We start from the raw sequence: 22,921 nt of genomic DNA, 5'->3' as shown, positions 1-22,921 counted from the left end.
GCACCCAGCTTTCTTCACAGTCCAACTTTCACATCCATACATGACCACTGGAAAAACCATGGCCTTGACTAGACGGACCTTTGTTGGCAAAGTAATGTCTCTGCTTTTGAATATACTATCTAGGTTGGTCATAACTTTTCTTCCAAGGAGTAAGCGTCTTTTAATTTCATGGCTGCAGTCACCATCTGGAGCCCCCCAAAATAAAGTCTGACACTGTTTCCACTGTTTCCCCATCTATTTCCCATGAAGTGATGGGACCAGATGCCATGATCTTCGTTTTCTGAATGTTGAGCTTTAAGCCAACTTTTTCACTCTCCTCTTTCACTTTCCTCAAGAGGCTTTTGAGTTCCTCTTCACTTTCTGCCATAGGGGTGGTGTCATCTGCATATCTGAGGTGATTGATATTTCTTCCAGCAATCTTGATTCCAGCTTGTGCTTCTTCCAGCCCAGCATTTCTCATGATGTACTCTGCATAGACGTTAAATAAGCAGGGTGACAACATACAGCCTTGACGTACTCCTTTTCCTATTTGGAACAAGTCTGTTGTTCCATGTCCAGTTCTATCTGTTGCTTCCTGACCTGCATACAGGTTTCTCAAGAGGCAGGTCAGGTGGTCTGGTATTTCCATCTCTTTCAGAATTTTCCACAGTTTATTGTGATCCACACAGTCAAAGGCTTTGGCATAGTCAATAAAGCAGAAACAGATGTTTTTCTGGAACTCTCTTGCTTTTTCCATGATCCAGCGGATGTTGGCAATTTGATCTCTGGTTCCTCTGCCTTTTCTAAAACCAGCTTGAACGTCAGGGAATTCACGGTTCATGTATTGCTGAAGCCTGGCTTGGAGAATTTTGAGCATTACTTTACTAGCATGTGAGATGAGTGCAATTGTGCGGTAGTTTGAGAATTCTTTGGCATTGCCTTTCTTTGGGATTGAAATGAAAACTGACCTTTCCCAGTCCTGTGGCCACTGCTGAGTTTTCCAAATTTGCTGGCATATTGAGTGCAGCACTTTCACAGCATCATCTTTTAGGATTTGAAATAGCTCCATTGGAATTCCATCACCTCCTCTAGCTTTGTTCATAGTGGTGCTTTCTAAGGCCCACTTGACTTCACATTCTAGGATGTCTGGCTCTAGATGAGTGATCACACTATCGTGAGTATCTTGGTCATGAAGATCTTTTTTGTATAGTTCTGTGTATTCTTGCCACCTCTTCTTAATATCTTCTGCTTCTGTTAGGTCCATACCATTTCTGTCCTTTATCGAGCCCATCTTTGCATGAAATGTTCCCTTGGTTTCTCTAATTTTCGAGCCCATCTTTGCATGAAATGTTCCCTTGGTTTCTCTAATTTTCTTGAAGAGATCTCTAGTCTTTCCCATTCTGTTGTTTTCCTCTATTTCTTTGCACTGATCGCTGAGGAAGGCTTTCTTATCTCTTCTTGCTATTCTCTGGAACTCTGCATTCAGATGCTTATATCGTTCCTTTTCTCCCTTGCTTTTTGCTTCTCTTCTTTTCACAGCTATTTATAAGGCCTCCTCAGACAGCCATTTTGCTTTTTTGCATTTCTTTTCCATGGGGATGGTCTTGATCCCTGTCTCCTGTACAATGTCATGAACTTCCGTCCACAGTTCATCAGGCACTCTATCTATCAGATCTAGGCCCTTAAATCTATTTCTCACTTCCATTGCATATTCATAAGAAATTTGATTTAGGTCATATCTGAATGGTCTAGTGGTTTTCCCCACTTTCTTCTATTTAAATCTGAATTTGGCAACAAGGAGTTCATGATCTGAGCCACAGTCAGCTCCCGGTCTTGTTTTTGCTGACTGTATAGAGCTTCTCCATCTTTGGCTGCAAAGAATAGAATCAATCTGATTTCGGTGTTGACCATCTGGTGATGTCCATGTGGAGAATCTTCTCTTGTGTTGTTGGAAGAGGGCGTTTGCTATGACCAGTGCGTTATCTTCGCAAAACTCTATTATCCTTTGCCCTGCTTCATTCCGTACTCCAAAGCCAAATTTGCCTGTTACTCCAGGTATTTCTTGACTTCCTACTTTTGCATTCCAGTCCCCTATAGTGAAAAGGACATCTTTTTGGGGTGTTAGTTCTCAAGGGTCTTGGAGGTCTTCATAGAACTGTTCAACTTCAGCTTCTTCAGCATTACTGGTTGGAGCACAGACTTGGATTACTGTGATATTGAATGGTTTTCCTTGAAAATGAACAGAGATCATTCTGTTGTTTTTGAGACTGCATCCAAGTACTGTGTTTATCAGATGTTAAACTCCAAAATTCTATCAGTAATACTTAAGGGCTGGTGTCCTTCATTCTATGTTCTCAAAGTTCCTTTACAAATAATTTTGTATACTAGCAAGATACCAGGCAAATACAAACAGACACAAACAAACAAAAAATACCACTACCCAAACCAAAATATCTAAACAACAAAAACTCAATACTGCGAGAATAGAAATGGTGAGTTTATAATATGGTGATGAATAACTTGTACCACTGGGGAAAAAAATCAGATTTTGCACTGTCAGCTCAGTTCCTCTTATTCTGACAGAATGGCCAAAGTAAATTGACATCAAAGAAAAGGAAACAAAGTCTTTCGAGATTAAACAAGGCTTGAATTTTATATCATATCTATCGTGCTGCCCCTCACTACTGCTGCCAATTAAGAGCTAAAGGCAGCAGAAATTCTTACCAGTTGGAATAGGATCAGGAATTTCCACTTGTCAGCAATGACTTTCACCAAATCAAGGTTTCCCAGGTCCTGCTGCTGCTGCTATGTCACTTCAGTTATGTCTGACTCTGTGGAACCCCATAGACGGCAGCCCACCAGGCTCCCCCGTCCCTGGGATTCTCCAGGCAAGAACATTGGAGTGGGTTGCCATTTCCTTCTCCAATGCATGAAAGTGAAAAGTGAAAGTGAAGTCGCTCAGTCGTGTCTGACCCTTAGCGACCCCATGGACTGCAGCCTACCAGGCTCCTCCGCCCATGGGATTTTCCAAGCAAGAGTACTGGAGTGGGGTGCCACTGCCTTCTCCATCCCAGGTCCTAACAAAATGCTAATCCAAGATCTACACAGGCACTGGCCTCACTCATCATGTGGGAAATACTCTTGAGAGGCCGTGCAGCTCAGGGCTAAGGATTCGGAGTCCAGAAACAGCCTGCCTGGGTTGGGATGCAGAGTCTACCACTCACTAGCTATTTGTCCTTGGGCCAAGGGTCCCTTATACCTCGGTTTCCTCACCTCTACGACGGAGATGATTCTCATCTCACAGGGATGCTGGAAGGAGCCTGTGAATCAACACATGCAGTGGACTTACTGTAGAACTGTGCTGGCCCAGGGTTACAGATCAAGAGGTTTTAGCTGTATTATCATTACAGCCACGACCACTGCTAGGCTAGACTGTAAGAAGGGACCTACTTTCCTTCTCTCTTTGCAAGAGCATATACAGCTGGTTTTGCTTTCCCTTTCTTCACTAGCCTGTAAGTTCCACTACTGGACTGGTCCTGTGAGCCAGAGAACAGAGAAGCCAGAAATGCTTGCATGTGTTTGGCAGTGGGCATCTACCTGGTGGGGCCTCAAAGGAGCTTTTGGTGTAGTACCCTCAATGCATCTATTTGCAGGGGCCCTTAAATCTGCACCCAATGATGATCTAATAACCCTTCCCAAGAGGTGAGAGAAGTGAGATACAAAGTTGCGTATGCAAGGTCATTTCATCAACATCAGCTGCTAGGCACCTGATTCCCTGTACCTGTGCCAACATCAGCTGAATGCTGGCTAACAAAAGAGGCAAAAATCCCAACTAAAAATAATAAGCGTTAATAACTGAAATGCAAACATCATATTTGAGGCAGAGGTTCAGTTTCTCCACCATACCTCAAGGTTCTGAAGCCCCCATTCCCACTCCTAGGCACCCACCACCTCATTACCTAATCTTGGTCCTGAGCTCAAATGTCAACTAGTACAAAAAGCCTCTCTCAGATCCCACAACCCAGGGATGTTACCTGCATGTCTCAGAATACCTGCCACTTTCCATTCTCTTTTAGAACATAATTTCAGACACTGTCTACCTTCTTACACCTCTCTGTCTCTCAGCTGAGTTGCTCAGTCATGTCTGATTCCTTGTGACCCAATGGACTGCAGCATACCAGGCTTCCCTGTCCATCACCAACTCCCGGAGCTTGCTCAAACTCAGGTCCATCAAGTCTTGTGTCTCTAGTGTTTGCTTATTAGTACTGTAACTTGTTCATTTGTGCTTGCTGCAGACTGAATGGGTAAATGGATTCAATGGCTCCTTTAGTGATTTCAGAGCTATGAAGGTGTTCTAAAAACTTAACCGCCTTCATCCACAAACTTGTTGCTTGGTCGCTACGTTGTGTTTGACTCTCTTGTGACCCCATGGATTACAGCCCACCAGACTTCTCTGTCCATGAAATTTCCCAGGCAAGAATACTGAAGTTGGGTGACATTTCCTTCTCCAGGGGATCTTCTCGACCGAGGGATCAAACCTGCATCTCCTGCACTGGCGGGCGGATTCTTTACCACTAAGCCACTAGGGAAGCCCTCCATAGCACTTATTAGAGGTGCAGGCTACTCTATGCCAACCACCAGTATGAACTGGGAACACAACTAGAGTGCATTCCAAGCAACTGACTTTCAGGTTTTTTGACAGCTGAATTTTCAAGACAAGTTCTAGACAACAATGTTTATCACCAAAATAAAAAACCTAGAGCCAAGAGCAATTTTTTCGATCTTCAAAACTTCCCATCAATGTTCTAGCTTTAAGTCATTATTTGAGCCAAGGGAGCAGCAGAAAAAAAACAGACCTGGGTGATGACAGGAATTAACAAGGGCCATCAACACAGCCACCTTTCCCTCTAACTCTGCTGCCATAACCTAAACTGAACCAGGCTCCAGAAGCTATCCTAAGCACCCATCCAAACACGTTTCTCTAGTGCTACAGGTCGATTCCTGTCTCACCTAGCAGAAAGGAAGAAATACAAGGTTTCCACAACAGCCTAAGCAGGGGCCTGTTGGGACCCAGTTTTCCAAATGTAGGTGAGCATGTTTTTCCCTCTCCTTTTGGTTCAGAGGTTTGTGGGCAGGTTCAAGTGAGCCGCTGGTATATAGGAAGCTGAGCAGTCTGGTTGCCACTGAGTCACCACCACACCACTGTATCACAAGAGAGGCTTGGCTGCAGGTATTTCATGGCCAACAACTCAGGGTCCAGTGCCCTACAGTATTAGCAGTGGATCTATATCCATGTCTGTAACTACATTCAAAAGGACCCTGATATGCCAAGGCTGAAAAATCACCTGAATTTAGGCTATTACATGGCTCAATACCCCACCCCCCACAAAGAGCCTAATTGCATTTATCAAACACTGTATCCACACGTGGGTGAGTGTTAGTTCTGTCCTTTAAGACAGGGGTCCCCAACCTCTGGGATCTAATACCTAATGATCTGAGGTGGAGCTGATGTTACAACGATAGAAATAAAGTGTGTGATAAATGTAATGCACTTGAATCATCCTGAAACCTTCCCCTACCCCCCGTTTGTGAAAAAACTGTCTTCCACAAATTCTGTCCCTGGTGCCAAAAAAGTTGAGGACCACTGCTTTCAGACAGGCAGATATATTACCCATCCCCACAATGTTATGCCCCTTGAAATATCAATGATAAGCAAATCGGCAGATTACACTGTTTTTAATGGAAGGATTTACTCAGCAGTAACAATAGTCTTGGAGAAGGAAATGGTAACCCACTCCAGTGTTCTTGTCTAGAGAATTCCAGGGACAGAGGAACCTGGTGGGCTGCCATCTATGGGGTCGCACAGAGTCGGTCACGACTGAAGAGACTTAGCAACAGCGGCAGCAGCAGCAACAACAGTCTTATCAGAAATTGACACATGAGAAAACTATTAGCCTTCCGTTTTCAAGCAGTGTGTTCAATTTGTTGCTAGGTTAAATGGTATACTTTTAAATACCTGTGAACTGGGTGAGATCTCAAATAAGAATGACTGAATACAGGTTTTAAACAAAATTAAAAACAATAATAAAAATCAATGCACTCCACCTCTGTGCTGACAGACACGTACACAAGCCGTGCTATCGGCCTCCACCTGTTTAGAAAAAGCACATGCTTTAAGCTCAAAGAAATACTGAAAAGGGTTCCTTCCTGCTACAGAATTTCCCAAAGCCGCCCATTTTGCCACATGTTGGATAAGAACCTTGCCACCTCGTTGCACCTTTCTGATCCTCAGGTTCTTCAATCTGCTCAGCAGGTGTGATACCACCTATCTCACAGGGCTACTGGACAGGTAAATCCTATGTAGGTGTTGGCACCTGATTTATACCTAGCTAGACCTTAGGCTGGAGGGATCACAAAAACGTTTTTTAAGTTACATTCAGGGCAAGAGAAAGCAGCTTGTGACTGAACTTCTGTATCACCAGCATCAGCAGACTCATGAACAATGTGATGGAAAGGGTGTGACCTCCAATTCCAAACCAGACTGCACTGACAGAGCACTCACAGCACCCCAGCTCACCGCAGGGTGACACAGGCCATGACCCATACTGAACACAGCGTGGGCAGTGACTCCAGCAGCGGAGGGGCTTCCTGACCCTGGGGCAGAAGCGCTGACCTCCAGAGGCAGGAGGCAGGAAACCACATCATAAATCTCACTCCCAGAGGGGAGGACGCTTTCTGAGGAGCCAGTGTTGAGAGAGATGCTTCAAAGCAGACAAGAAACCGTGTGGGCTGTTGCTGGAAGATGTGGTCCAACTGCTCCCTCCACACCCCGCCACACCTAGATCCTCTCGGGGTGATATCGATCTCTGCGAGGCAGTGAGGAGGAGGGTTCTGTGGACACACAGCCAAGTATGACTGCCAGGCCCACCGCGTACTAGCTGTCTGCCGCTGAGCAAGTTGCTTCACCTCTCCAAGGCTTGGTTTCCTCATCTGTACACAGAGATAACATCTGTGCCCATCTCCTGCGTTCTCTCAAGGGCGCAATGAGGTAATGTGTATGATAAATGGCACAGTTAGGTTACTGTTACTGAAAGGTCTCTGCTTCTGTCCTCTGGGGACACCAGGCCAGTTGAGTGGATCTGAGCATGAGGACAGTCTTGCCTTTTGTTTTCTCACCAAAAACTTCTTAGACTCGATTATGAATTTGTATTTTTCACAGGGAGTTTGTACATTATCATGTAAACTGATTCTTACAGCAACCCTGGAAGCTAGGGGAGGGCTGGTGTTCTCCACTAGGCAGGTGTACAAAGCAACTCCCCTTCCTCATAGACACGCAGTCAAATCCTATTACAAAAACGGTTTTCCTGTCTCTTGTTTGTGAGCTTCTTGAGGACACAGATGGAAACTGTACCCCACTGCCTAGAAAGGAACTACAGACAGAGGCCCTCATCAGGCAGAAACCACAACAGGGGTTGAGTAACGCCATTCATTATTCTAATAACCAAGTCTCCTGCTCCAATAGGAGTTTGGTTTGTGGGTTTTTCATGGAACCTTAGCAGATGACTTATAGTGTGAATTTCCATGGTGGGGGTGGTGGGGAGACAAAGACAGAAGATCCCAAATCAACTGATGCATCACCTGGGCCTCACTTTCCTCTCCCAAAAAGCACTGAGCATTAGAGTAGCTCCTGATCAGACAACGGGGGAGCCAGGACCCAGGACACAATTTACGTGTGCAGACAACTATGAGCTCATAGGAAAATGAGGTAAGAGAGGTCATTTCAGAATCCCTGGGTGACAATGGCTGGGATGCCCTCCCCTCTGACCGCCAGCACGCTGGGGGTGGGGGCAAATCCTCAGAGGCAGCCGGATCCAGTGTCCCTCCCTCAGGTGCAACCCCCTCCCTTCCCCAAGAGCCATTTGAATTTACTACCCTGATAAAGACTGCATGTGGTTCTGGGGCCAAGGACTCCCCATTAAGCCCAGGTACAGTCAAGCCCACTGCAGAATGAGTATGACTTTTAAAAATTGCTTCCTTGTGTGTCCAGTGAAAAAACAACCTATCTCAAAAGTGAAATCATATATATTTACAGGGGAAAACTGTGCCTTTCTCTATTTTGGGAGGGTCAGGGTAGAAACTGGAAGGCGCTGAGGGTTGGGAAGTAGTAGTTCTTGGGCCAAAATGACTTTTCTCCATGGCTGTTTCTTCCGTTTCAAAGGACAAGTTTGCACATTATCTGGTATCTAAATTTCTGAGGCTCTGCCTTTATTTGCTCAGAGTATTACTAACCGCCTGTCTTCTAGAAAAACATTGCTCATGCGACATCACTCCAAGAGAGGAATTTCATGAGTTTTATTTACAGCCATACAATGTAAAACTCTGAATGGCTACCACACCCAGAAGAATGGCTGGCGGTTTCTCAGGGTACACTTTTACCTCTTTTGCCGTGTATTAATGTCACCCTTAAACTTTTCTCCTGGTCCAACTACTCTTGGCCACCCAGTCAAGGAAAAAGAAAAACAACAAAAGGAAGAAACAACCCCATGCCTACATTAATCTCCAGGCACCAGTTCCCCTCCCTGCGAGCACTGCAGCAGTGCTGCGGGCGTCCTTCTCTCCTCCCCATCGAAGCTCAGTCAGTCTCCCGGTGCCCTGCAGGGTACAGGGACTACCTAAGGGAGGTCCCGAGGGTCTTACCAAAGTTTCATCTTACAAAAAAGGAGAAAGATCCTGATAAGCCCTTCCTGAAGTTATAATTTAGGCACGTCATAGAGCTAAAGTCATTACTGTGAGTGATTTATTCTTTCACTCAACACATTACTCACCATGCGGCCCATGAGGCCACCTCCTCTTAGGGAGTAAGAGGCACCACGGAAGAAAAGCGGCTGACTCACTTTAGAGCAACTCCACAGGCATTACTGCCTTCACTACTTTACTCATCCATTCGTTCCTTCGTCTGTGAACCATTCATTTATGTGCCAAGCACCAGGAAGGAATGCAAGGAGGAACATACACACACACAGAGACATCGTCTCTGTCCCCCATACATAGTAACAGGTGCTTTCATACACAATTAGGGGGACCCAACACCCAGCCTGCCTGGGACTTGGGGTGATCCCCTGGACGTGGAATGCCCAGCGCTAAACTGGGAGAGTCTGTTAAACCAGGATGAGCCGTCACCCTGTTAAGATAACATGCTAAAATTCAAGCTTCTCAACCATTCTGGGGGTGACTTATTTTTCCCAGTTTTTATAGATGAAGAAAATGGAGCTCAGTGAGGTCCCTGGTGGAACCACAATGTGAATGCTGGCTTCTGCGGATCCAAAGCCCATGTGCTTTCCACCACCCTTGTGTTTCTGAAATGACAGAGAAAGTGTCCTACTTCTGAACACAACAGCCATTCTCTCCACCTCCAGGTTCTGACCACTTCCCCTGAGCGCTCTCCCTGGCTGCTGCTACCCACCCTCCACCACAGGCTGAGTGCAGCTGGGATCCCATCTGCTTGGCAGCTGTTCGCAGATAACACGTAATCTCCCTCTACCACTATAAGGCTGGATTTTTCTTATTGCAAGTCGTTTAAACCTCTGTAGGAATAAACGTCTCCCTCAATAGGAATCAGGAAAAGTATGTTTCAAGCACCAAAAACATACTTTGCACTCAAGTTGTATTCACCTCTCTACTATACATTCAAGCTAGCAATGTACAGAAACTCACTGGCATTTAACAGTTCAAACAGACTAGGCAGATTTTCAAAGGCTCCATCCACTTTAAAACAGACCTTCAAAGTTTCTCTTTAAAAAAAGGAAAAAAGAAAACCTAATTCAAAATGCCAAGGCCACATTCCAAGGGATAACCACCATTTTTGCCTGTCAGTGTGGCCAAAATGTCTATGGTTTGCTTAAGGATTTCAGGCAACACACACACACACACACACACACACTCCTGCAACTGGTCGTGCTTAAACCCACAGCTCTCGTTCCAAAGGATTTCAGGCAACACACACACACACACACACACTCCTGCAACTGGTTGTGCTTAAACCCACAGCTCTCATTCCAAAATTCCAACACAACTGCACCCTCAGCGGGGGGGGGGGGGTAAAATTCACCCAAGTAATGACACAGCCTATGTAATTTCCTTGCCACAGGAGAAGAACAGAGCCTCCAGACTTTTTATGTTTTGCTCACATTCTTCATGAATGAAGCGTGCCTCAGTGATCCTCAAATTAACTTTCCACTTGCATCATTTAAGCATTAAAAAAAGACTTTAAGGCCAGAGCTTTCATAGGGCCTTTGTGAGACCAAATATAGGCCAGCCTGTGTCTCCATGCTACTGTGTGTGATTACTGGATTTGCGACTTAAAGGTCCTGTGCTGCTTGAAAACAAGGTTGGGGGAGAGAGAGAGAAAGGCTAAGAAAGGCCTTTCAAAAGCAAACACAGAAGAGGCATTCAACAATCCACAGAGGGTGGTTAATGTGAGTTTGGCAATAGCAGTCTCTTCTGACGATGGGGTGGATACTCTGACCACAGCATTAGCTGCCCCGCATACTTTTTATGAACTTGGAAGAGGCCCCACTACTGTGTCTTCAACCTACATCAAAAGCCATCAGGTCCTAGAGATTGCTGCCAACCCCGTGTACTTTCTAAAAGGGAACATAAAAGGCCATGCTTTGGATGGGTGCATTTTCAGGCAAACTTGATACTTTTCTAAACCTGGTAAAGGAAGCCACACCCAGAGCAGGTTTCGGGGGGTGGGGGTTGAGGCACTCAAGTTCAAAAGACTCGCCCCTGCTGGGTACTGCTTTGCCTTTCCACCTAGACCTGTAATAATAAAAGCTGTCTTTGACTACTGAGGGCCCACTATGTGCCAGGACAGTTTCCATGGACAATCTCCCTTATTCTTTCTACAATCCTGTTACAAAAAACTTGTATTAACCCCACCCCATAGCAGAGACAGCAGGCTCGGGTTGTTAGATAAACTGCCCTGGTTTGGAAAGCAATTTGGCAAGAGGCATAGAAATAATCACATATGAAATGTGTATGATATAATGCTAAGTAAAAAATCAAAACATAATGACTATAACAGTATTAAATAGTATGTAGATAAGAACTCTCAGAAAGTTAAGATCTGTTGGGACTGCAGCATTATTCTTTCATTTGTATTCCTTTTGGAGGTGACCTAATATGGCTATGAAATAATAAATATAAAAAAAGTTTTTGAAGTAATACAAACAACAGCTAAACACTTAAGCTTTGTCTATTAATAACTTTCAACCTTGCCTTTGAAAGAACACCATCTGAGTCACCTCCTGACTACCACTTTCTCAGTACCCACGCCCCTTCCCTGGTCACAAAGGTTCTGGACGGAAGCCAGTCAAGAACAGAAGTCATTTTTCTCCCCACCCCTTTTCTTTCTTTTAAGAGGGAAAAATTCTGGCCGACAAGCTTCAGCAGGTGCTTTTTCTCCCCTACCTAATCAATAACCAGTCATTTTAAAGCTTCACCTGCAGGCCCACAGGAAATGAGCACTTATCAAGTAACAGATATTTAATGTATTTCAAATCCACTTTAACACCAAAACCTAAAGGCACTGCTGGGTAAGTCTGATATACATGACACTGGACTGAAGTCTAACCAACTGTAAGAACACCAACATTCATTTAATTAGGATTATTTTATTAAGATGGAGTGTGGGAAAAAGGGGATTTTTTTGCTTAAAAAATAGTTTAAAAGTATATAAAAAGGTTTAAGTCATGAAGCAAGAATGGACTTAATAAGCCTCTACTTCCCAGGACACCATGTTGAAATTTTGGAAGAACTTAGAGAAAGTAGCCCAGAGTATTTTTTTAATTCTCCATTAACACCAAATAGATAAATGAAAAGAAACTTGCGGGTTTTTTTTAAAAAATCTCACAAATGTCTAGAACTGCAGGATTATCAAGTAAGAGAATCCTAGCCAAATTCTACAAAGATTTACAAAGCTAGGAATTAACCAACCATGCTTTAAAGCCCTGTAATCTCCTAGGGTAATAATAATTACTTTAATTAACTATTATTCATCTAGATACTATATTATTTTTACAGGTGAAATAATCCAGTTTACTTAAAACACACACCCCCAAAACTCCTTCCTTTAAAGCAGACTCTGTATGAAACACAAACGTTAAACCTTAGAGGGGTCATAGCCTCTTTAGGCCATGTCCTTCCCAGCTCAAGGGCTAGAGGAGCAGGCAGAGTTTATTTCCAAGGCAGTGCTTCTTAGAAGACTTGGCTGTGCCTACAAACCACTTGGGGATTTTGTTAAAATGAAATTATGACTCAGTGAGTTTGAGGTGTGAGCCTGAGATTCTGCATTTCTAACAAATACCCATCTACAGAACACACTGAGTAATAAGGTTCTAAATACCTTGCAGTTCAAAATTCAAGGAGGTTATGTTGTTCCTCTTTCTCCTCACAGCAAATGCAATGGCTTAAGGGACTTCCGACATCCTCACCTGACTATCACCCACCCTCCAAGACAATTATTACACTCAGGACGCAGACCAGCTTTCCCTTAAGGAGAATGAAATCATTTGAACAAGTCACTCACTTAAAATCCTTCAGCAGTCTCCCACTGACTGGACTCCCCAGCTCCCAGACGTGCCTGACAGCACCATGCATCCTCTGGCCTCTAGAACCCCTCTTAACAACCCTTCCTCTCTCTGTACTCTGAGCTCTGCCTACCTGGGCTCTCACCTGGAACATGTTTATTCCTCCACTTGCTTCTACTCATCAGTCAGCTCAGCCAGCATTTCCAGCATAGCTGAACCACACTTTCAGCCTTCCTAATCAGAGAACAGTTGCTTACTGAAAAGCAGGCAATCAGTAACTATTACACATTAATAAACAGAACCAAAAGCAAGCCCTGTTATTTAAATCAGTTTTATCATTTTACTTCTTAGGAGTCTTCTTGCTTTAAAAAAGCCTAGATTAGTAACCAACTACTGGCCTTTTATGGGCTTGCCTGGTGGCTCAGTGGTAAAGAACACACCTACCAATGCAGGAGACGAGGGTTCAATCCCTGGGTTGAGAAGATCCCGTGGAGAAGGGCATGGCAACCCACTCCAGTATTCTTGCCTGGAGAATAATACCATGGACAGAGGAGCTTGGCAGGCTACAGTCCATGGGGTCACAAAAGAGTCAGTCACGATTTAGCAACTAAACAACAACTTTGCTTTTAAACGACAAGTCCTTTGCACCCATAATATACAAACAACTGCCAGATTTTTAATTAAGCCAATTAAGCAAATAATACTGAAGTGTAAAAAGGCATTACAATGCCTCTATCACTTATCTCCCTCCAATATTAGTTTTTCATAGCTGAGGCTTCAAGGAGTTGATAGAAGCTTGTCAGGCAAAAGGAATAAAGAAGTGAAGTGAAGTGAAAGCTGCTCAGTCGTATCCGACTCTTTGCGGCCCCATGGACTATAGAGTCCATGGAATTCTCTAGGCCAGAATACTGGCGTGGATAGCCCTTCCCTTCTCCAAGGGATCATTCCAACCCAGGGATCGAACCCAGGTCTCCCCGCATTGCAGGTGGATTCTTTACCAGCTGAACTACAAGGGAAGCCCAGGCACTAAGATCTAAAAACAGCTGGGATCTACCTGGCGTATTTTTGGTAATGTGCATAAGTGTGAATCTAGAAGGAACGGATGAATGGCTGTGAAGCTCTGGTTCCCTGAAAACTGAAGCCCTGATAGATGATTGAACCCGTTTGGCAGTCATGAGGTGGCCAAGGCCTGCAGATGCTAAACGGCTCCTCTAGTTGAGCCGGGTTGAGCTCATTTCTGAGTAACTAAACACTTTTCCGCTACTATACAATTTTGTTCTAAAACATACTTTCCCCCTACTCTTCATTCTTTAGTAATAAGTCAGATAACAGTATTTACTGCTATCTGGGAACAAATCACGCAGTCTATTCTTCCCAAACCCTTCCACTCCCAAACTGCAAAAAGGGTACACATGATCTAGTAAGAAAGTGTTTCTCAAACTTGAATGTGCATCACAGTCCCCTGGCAGGCTAGTTAAAAACCTATGAACGTATGGTAGTGTATTTTCCATGGAATTTGCTGTATGACTCAGGGAACTCAAATCGGGGCTCTGTAACAACCTAGAGGGATGGGAAGGGGTGGGAAGTGGGAGAGAGGTTCAAGAAAGAGGAGACATAGGTATACCTATGGCTGATTTATGTTGGTGTATAGCAGAAACCAACACAATATTGTAAAGCAATTATCCTTCAATTAAAAATAAATTAATAATGCAGAGTACATCATGAGAAACGCCGGGCTGGAGGAAGCACAAGCTGGAATCAAGACTGCCGGGAGAAGTATCAATAACCTCAGATATATAGATGACACCACCCTTATGGCAGAAAGTGAAGAGGAACTAAAGAGCCTCTTGATCAAAGTGAAAGAGGAGAGTGAAAAAGTTGGCTTAAAGCTCAACATTCAGAAAACGAAGATCATGGCATCCGGTCCCATCACTTCATGGCAGACAGATGGGGAAACAGCGGAAACAGTGGCTGACTTTATTTTTCTGGGCTCCAAAATCACTGCAGATGGCGACTGCAGCAATGAAATTAGAAGATGCTTACTCCTTGGAAGGAAAGTTATGACCAACCTAGACAGCATATTTTTAATATGCAGAGACATTACTTTGCCAACAAAGGTCCATCTAGTCAAGGCTATACTTTTTCCAGTGGTCATGTATGGATGTGAGAGTTGGCTATAAACAAAGCTGAGCGCTGAAGAATTGATGCTTTTGAACTGTGGTGTTGGAAAAGACTCTTGAGAGTTTCTTGGACGGCAAGGAAATCCAACCGGTCCATCCTAAAGGAGATCACTCCTGGGTGTTCACTGGAAGGACTGATGTTGAGGCTGAAACTCTAATACTTTGGCCACCCGATGCGAAGAGCTGACTCATTGGAAAAGACCCTGATGCTACGAGGGAGTTGGGGCAGGAGGAGAAGGGGAAGACAGAGGATGAGATGGCTGGATTGACTGCATCATCGACTCGACGGACATGGGTTTGGGTAGACTCCAGGAGTTGGTGATGGACAGGGAGGCCTGGCGTGCTGCGGTTCATGGGGTCGCAGAGAGTCGGACACGACTGAGTGACTGAACTGAACTGAATAATAATTTTAAAAAACTCCTATGTACAGGCCCCACCCTGAGAGTTTCTGGTTCACTAGGTCAGAAGCAGGGCCTGAGAATTTACATTTCTAGCAAGTTCCCAGGTCATGATGCTGCTGCTGGTCTAGGAACCTCATTTCGAGAACCATTCCCATAACATAGTTCATAATACTACCTTCATTCATTTATTCCTTTAACAAATACTTAGTGACTGCTACGGTAAGACAGGCTGTATCAGACTTTCATCTTTACCCACCCAGGCTTCATGAAATGTAAAGCAAGCAGAGGCAGATTCTCAAACTGTAACCAAAGGCAGGATGTGAAAATCCCAAAAGAATGACGAAGTACTTAGACTTCAAATCTTAAAGTAAAAGAACCCAAGGAGAGATTCTGATCATCTCTCCCTTGAGGAATACTTAGAATTTAGTAGCATCTGAATGGAACCTCAAAAAAAAAAAAAAAAAAAAAAAAAAGATCCTGACATAAATAATTCTTAGGGGAAGAGACCAGGTGAGCAGGGTCTCAAAACCAGGAAAATACAGGGGAATTTTAGGGAATCGTAAATACTGTGGAGCAAGGAGTAGGAAAAGCTGGAGGTGGGGAGGCTGGCTTGAGTCAAATCTCACATGTTTGTACAGGGAGATCTCTTATCAGAGCCTGCCTCTGGGGAGGCTAGGGCAGCTGCATGGGGCCAGCTGGGCATAAGGAAACCACAGAAAGATGAACACAGAGCAGGAGGCAGTGGGGCTATAGACAAACCCCTTTCTAGGTTCAAAATCTAAGAGGAGACAACTTGACAACAGTCACCCAAAAAGCTTCCTGGAGTCACAATGTTTACAGTCCCATTCTTTCACTCCCTTAAGAGAAGTGGCATCTTTTCCTCAGAGGGAATATCTGTGTCCCTCCTCTTTTTCCTAACTAGTTTCCAAGAGTCCTTTTAACAGTCAACCCAGTCAAACACTGGACTTAAGCTAAAAGAATCAGTGTTTCAAGCTCATCAAAATTTGAGGGTGTCACATGTTCAGAAATCTGAGTGGTTCCGGGCTTGTTAATTTTCCATGCCACCAGAACGTATTCACAAAGAAGGCAATGGCACCCCACTCCAGTACTCTTGCCTGGAAAATCCCATAGACGGAGGAGCCTGGTAGGCTGTAGCCCACGGTGTCACTAAGAGTCGGATATGACTGAGCAACTTCACTTTCACTTTTCACTTTCATGCATTGGAGAAGGAAATGGCACACTCCAGTGTTCTTGCCTGGAGAATCCCAGGGATGGGGGAGCCTGGTGGGCTGCCGTCTATGGGGTCACACAGTCAGACACGACTGAAGTGACTCAGCAGCAGCAGCAGCGTGGTCCTACAGGAGGAGACATTCTTGGGAGTCAGAAAACCTGGATTCTACATAAAGCAATTATACTTCAATTAAAAAATAAACAAACAGAAAACCTGGATTCTGGGAAAGGCAGCGTCATACTGGTTGATCAACCCATTATCAGTTTCTTTATAAAAAGGAAGAGAATACCCCACAGGATTATTATTAGTACCAAGGAAATGCCCACTTATTTAGAACAAAGTACTAGATCCCATGCTGGGTACTCTGAACAATCTCATTTAGTTAATTAAGCAAGATGGCACATATTAAAGTGTTATAAATATTAATAATTAGCAGTAGTAGCACATCACTCAAAAAGGATTCAAATTTACGAATCTGTTAGGAACTTCTAAATTTTAAGCTGAAACTCAGGCAAACTGGTGAAAATAATTTTAACTGATGACTTGTCCCACATAGTTATCTGGGCTTAGAAAATCTATAGTATTATAGTACAGTATTGGAAGGTATCCAGACCAAAACCCCAATCTTTTATGCTTTCAGTAAACACAGAAATATCCTTATAAATCTTTGCTGCTCCCCAACCACCCACCCACCCTGCCTACCAGGGTTATCATTTGATCAGGGTTATCATTTGTCACCGACTCTTTCCACTGTCACAACAGGAAGTATTTGAAGGCTATTACTTTATATCTAAGAAATTAAAAGTTTTCTTCATGGCAAGCAGGTGTAAACCTAGCAATCATCTCTCTATAAGCTTTATGAAATTATACAAGACAAACATCCAGGTACCATAACAAACTGGTAGTTCTTTTTAAAAACTTAAGAATGCATTTTCCTCATGACCCTTGGGTATAAAAATCAGCAATATTCTCTCCCTAGCAGTTTAGAAATCAGCACCAAAAGATGAAGAAATTCAAGGAGGCAACCCTGAGATAGCATGTAATAGACTTGAGAGAAACCCATTCCAATGGCCTGCAACTCCCTCTACGTCCCACTACGTCCCAAAGAAGACAGGTGGAGAATTTCTCCATTTCTCCTTCTAGACAGTTGGAAGAATTCACGAAACCAAGACAGCTAAGAGAAAACACCTTCTCCAGAAACATCAGACGCTGGACATCAGGGTCAGGATGCGAAGAAGGTAGAAAAAAGTTCATTTTGATGTTTTTCAACTAGATTCTGTCTACATTGCAACTCCACAGCCAGAACTGATAGGATCAGTGCCCTGAGGGGGCAGGCAGGTAGGAAGAAGAGGGAAGCACTTCACAAGGCCACCCTGTCTCTTCTTTTTGCAGAAATTAAGTATTAATTTATCTAAGTATCTAGAAGTCTGGGAGGAGAAAGTTGGAGAATAACAATATGCAGCCTGAGCTTACTACAGCCTGGGACCTGGAACAAGCAATTTCACTCTATCTTTAAAACCTCAGAGGGATGGGCAATATAGGGATAAAGGATGAAGGGATAAGCCTTATCCCTATATTGCCTATATTACTGTGTGATATATCGTAACACACAGGAAACAAAACCAATATTTCATAGCAATTATAACTGGAGTATAACCTTTAAAAGTTGCAAATCACTACACTATACACACTTGTAACTTATATACTGGGGTTCCCTTGTGGCTCAGCTGGAAAAAAAATCTGCCTGCAATGCGGGAAACCTGGGTTTGATCCCTGGGTTGGGAAGATCCCCTGGAGAAGGGAAAGGCTACCCACTCCAGTATTCTGGCCTGGAGAATTCCATGGACTATACAGTCCATGGGGTCGCAAAGAGTCGAAGACGACTGACTTATATATGGTACATCAACTGTACTTCAATTTTTAAAAAAAACCTTACAGGTGTGCACATAAGATGAGATATAGACAAAGTTCCTACTAATGCATCTAATGTATGGTGATGAGCGACTGAACTGAACTGAATGCGTGGTGAGCACTCCATGAAATCTTTTCCCCACCAACTCCTAAGAGGAGACAAGGAGAAGCTTTCTGGAATAAAAGAATGTAAGCAGAGTCTTAAAAAACAAAACTGTAGGAAGGATTTCTATTGGTAAAATGGAAAGATGGGGCCTTTGAGGCAGAAGGTAGATGATGAAGGCAAAACCCAGGGCTGGGTTTCATGAAGAGTTGCAGGCTGCCCACCTGGAAGACTTATTCGGTAGGAATGTAAGAGCTGGTATAGGAATTTCGTGGTCTGGGGCCATTTGGAGGAAGGTCCTGAATGCCAGGTTAAGGAACCTGGAATTTAATTTATGCAAGAGGCAGGCGAGACAGGTTCTGAGTAGGGGTGTATCCAGCTGATAAGAAGGGAAGCTAGCTGATGTGAAACTGGAGAAAAGGTATCATCATGAACTTCTCTGTTACTACGAACACATTTTTAAAAACATGTGAGGTTGAGTTTTGTTGTGTTTCAGCAGTCCTCTCTTACTTAACAAAGAAAAACAAAACAACAAATCCAACTGTATAAGCTACATGAACAAATTCTGAGTAAGGTGGTAACTTGATCTTATAGGTGAAAAATTCGAAAGAGATCTCAGCGTGCTGGGGTATGCCTGTCAGGTGTGTGCTGGGTGTTGGTGGTTAATGTCTGAAGCCATTACAGGTGGAAGGTCCTGCCTTTGTCAGGAGCATCAGTGTGAAAGAGATCTCAGTCCCTTATTAAGTCAGTGAGGTTTTGTTTCTAATCATACTTATTTACTTATGATAAATCTCTATAAACTATTCTATCTAAAAGACCAGGCTCATTTTATAACACTGTATTTCCCTATGAAAGAACATCAAAAGTCAGTCCCTCCTGAGATTTTTTAGGATCCAGTGTAAAAGTATTTGAAATCAACAAAAATGCAGAAATATCTCCTACAAAATCACAGTACTCTCAGGTATAGATGCTAAATGAATAAGTTAGTACAAGAGGCACTGAAAAAAAAAATCAATACCGATTCAGAGGCACTGTTTGCTAGTATTGGGTTGGAAGTACTAGGAAGGATTAAAAAGAGGAAAAAGGTTGCTTAATAAGCATGCACAAAATTAAATCAGCAGACAAAATCTATATGTTATCAAAGATGTGATGACAGGAAGAACTACAAATACTAAAAAACTAGTAATATACACCACACAGGGGATACAGGTGGGGATGGGGAAAAGTTTTATCAAAAAAATTCCTCAAGTTGCTTAAAATACAATCAGTCCCACTTGGAACAAAGGACGGTGCCAACTGTTTGTAATTCTGCTGGGATTCACCACACTTGGGAGTTAATTCACCCTTTCTCAGTTCCTCAACACGGGTGGTTTGCTGTTATAGAAATACCAACACTAAACTTGTGCAACTTCTAAACCACAATATTTAGAAATAAGAAAGCTATCTGGAACTAAATTAGGGGACAAAGGTCATTAAAAAAAAAAATCTCCACACAAAATGTGAAGCTCATCCCTTTTGAAGGAATTTCCTTGGGAAACACTTATGAGATAAAAACTATCAAAGGGACACAGTGATTTTTTTTTTAACTTTAAATTTTACTTTTCCAGAGAGGACAGTTTAAGACATTTCCTGTGTGTTAGCTCCACCCGTCTCAGAGAGCAGTTTTACAACCGTCCTCAAACCTTTCAGAATAACAGTCTTTTGTTATGGGTGGCCCTGTGGGCATACTCCTCCTCACACCTTCGTGTATTTTCATCTTGGTTCTGTGAGACTACAGGAGGGTGTTGATTGGACCTTAGCAACAGGTTTTCAAGTTGAGGACACCTTGTGGTGTTTTCTCCTGGGCAGTGTGACACAATGAAGTGGGGAGAAAGGGTCATTTGAAGAAAAGGTGCGTTCTGAATTCTCAGAACCTCAAACTTCAAACTGGGGCCTGCCATCACACATCTAGAAGATAACGGACACACCCAACTCCTTCAGTTTCCACCTGCAAGTTCCAGCTCTGGCCCCGCTAAATTTGCACCGAAAAGCAAATTCTACCTTCGAAGAGCTGTAGAGGAAGGAGGCAAAGACCCACAACTGTTCCCTAAGGGGGATGGAGCTTCCTCTTAGCTAACTGCTGGAGGAATGCAGCATAGCCTAGCTAATGTTTAAAATCACGTCCTGTTCTGCCTCTTGTTTTCCAGGAGAGTGTCATTACTGTCAACTATTTCACAAGACAAATAAACCTGTGAATGAAATACATCCTCCCCCCTCTTTCCAGTGAAAACATTGGAAGACTGGGCTGCTTCCTTCCTTCCTCCTCCTCACAGGAACCACATTTGTGGCACTGAGAGGAGTTAAAATAAGAAACACAAACTGAGGTCTGCAAAGGCTACTTTTCAGAGCACCAGAGTCATTTCCAGTCTACTGCTGATTCCAGGGGCTTCCTAATGGAAGGAGTTGTTTTCAGTTATGAATCCTTTTTCATGCATCAACTAGGAGACTCCGCCGGCCAGGCCTGCTGGCAGGGCAGGGACCTCCAAGGGCAAGGCCCACCCCAGCCGCAGGCTGCAGGCCCATCACCCTCACAAAGTGCTCCCCATAAAAATATGTGTGGTCAACTATTAGATTCATTCAACTGTTCAAGACTAATAAAGACTCCAAGAAACCTGCAATTGATCTAACTAATCCAACCCAATAGCGCTGGAATGACAATAACTGGTTTTCATTATAAATTACATAGCCCACTAAATTGATGGGAAGGCTCTATCCCAACACAAAACATCAAAAGAGTTAAAATTAAGCTCCGGAATCAAAACTGTAATTTACCCAAGGCTTACGAACAAAAAGACCACTCCCTCCTTCCCTTTGCCATTGTGCTACAGGGTGTCCAGCAGTGCACTTTACACCTTTAGGCTTCCCAGAGGTAAGAGGCTGGAGACTGGGAGATACAGGCGTCCAGGAATCAAATACTTGCATACCTAATAGGTCTATTAGCATTGGTCTACTGAAATGCAAGGACAGTTAAAAAGGGAGAAAATGTGTGTGCTGTGGGAAGTAGATACCTGACAACCGAGAGAGCCCAAAGGAAACTGGAGAGGGAGACTCCAAATGGTGGCTTCTCTGGAGTCAAGAGTGAGAAACCGTCTCCTTTAAGCAGTGCATGGGCTGCTTACAGCCAACCAGAGACTCTGGGGCTGGGCGTGCGGCCGCCGGGCTTCAGCAGGGTCACGTACCATATGGCACAAATAAAGCTTCAGAACCCCAGGAGGCACGGCTCCAGGGCAGGCCCGGCCTTAGAGTGCGGAGCTTACCTTGGAGCTGCTTGAATCTCCCTTCCAGCTGGTTGAAGTTGTAAGGCACCTGCCCCGTATAAGCCGGCGACAGCGGCCCGGAGATGCTAGACGTCCTCTGCAATTCCATTATGCCCAGCGTAACGCCCTGGCGGGCTGAACGGTGGAAATCCCGCTCCGGCACCCTCCTACCCCCATTCAGCACACAGCGGCTTCCGCAACGCCTGGCTCTCGGCCCCGGCAAAAAGGGCTGGACCTTAGGCAAGCCCCATCCCGGTGTGAAAGTCCAGCAGGGTGATCTGATAGGAAGCTGGCCGCAGCAGAGTCCACCTTAGCCCGGTCACTCACGCATCCAATTCCTGTGGCTTTCCTTCCTTTTGTGGCCCTTGGCCCTAGGCTTGAAATAAATTACCGAGAAGGGGCGGGAGGGCGGAGGGAGGGAGGCCGCAAGTCCCACTGAAATTTTTTTAAAAATACGGCCAATCCTGAGCATGTCCTAGTCGCCGAGCCCGGGAGCTCGCCGGCGCAGCGCACACACCTCCTCCCCGCTGCCCGTGGCGGCCGCCGGTTTGTAATTTAATCAGGAGCCACTCGCCGTGCGCTGGGCGGTGATGTCACCTGATTAGCATAACAGCATTGTAGAGGAAACGCAGGCTGTACCACGAGGGGCGCGGGGGAGGCCGGCGGGCCGCAGCCCCCCACCCACCGGCCGCCGACCCGCAGGCCGGTCCAGGACGCGCCTGCCGCGGTGGTACCTTCCCGAACAAAGCTGCTGGAATTACAGTCTTTTGTTGAGAGCCTCACGTAACGGAAAGGTCTCCGATTACTATCACAGGAAAAGAAGGCGACCCTGGAGGGTCAGGAGCCCGCAGGTCCCCGGCCGCGGCGGCTCATCCACTAGGCAGCGTCTGAGGAGGCCACGCGGACCGCGCACCTGGGCGCTCGGCGTCTTCAGCGCGCGGGCGCCGACCACGCGGCGGTGGGACCGTGTCGGCGGGTGAAAGCAAAACAAAGTCCCTCTGGGCTCCGGGGCAGGGACACAGCGGGGGATGGGGGGAGCGCCGTAAGTTCAGTCTCACGGAAGGATCTTCTCAGCAGACTTCTGCTGCCAGCGCGCCATGTTAAGCGGAGGGTCTCTGGGTAACACCGGCCCCGTAACAGTAACGACGCAAGATTTCTGGGAGCACCGTGTTGCAAGGCATTGTGGGAGAAAGGTACACAGGTAAACACCTCCGGGATCACTGACCTGGA

General features: G+C 44.8%; 1 protein-coding gene across 4 annotated transcripts in view; it reads right to left on the bottom strand.

Moving 5' to 3' along the window:
- Nucleotides 1-22,921, bottom strand: part of SPTBN1 (spectrin beta, non-erythrocytic 1) — a 210,708-nt gene that overhangs the window by 93,654 nt on the left and 94,133 nt on the right. Inside the window, exon 1 of one of the 4 annotated variants that reach the window (XM_018055243.1) lies at nt 21,692-22,825. The exons of 2 other annotated variants lie outside the window; for them this stretch is intronic. In XM_018055243.1, the coding sequence (XP_017910732.1) occupies nt 21,692-21,800 (109 nt within the window). In that variant the 5' untranslated portion in view covers nt 21,801-22,825. Of the gene's footprint in view, nt 1-21,691; nt 22,826-22,921 lie in introns of those variants that run through there. One more of the 4 variants, XM_018055244.1, reaches the window with a different exon arrangement.

Source organism: Capra hircus, chromosome 11 (genome assembly GCF_001704415.2).
Source record: "Capra hircus breed San Clemente chromosome 11, ASM170441v1, whole genome shotgun sequence".
NCBI classification, from domain to species: domain Eukaryota; kingdom Metazoa; phylum Chordata; class Mammalia; order Artiodactyla; family Bovidae; genus Capra; species Capra hircus.
Note: the sequence above shows the minus strand (reverse complement) of the source record. Positions and strands in the feature narration are given on the sequence as shown.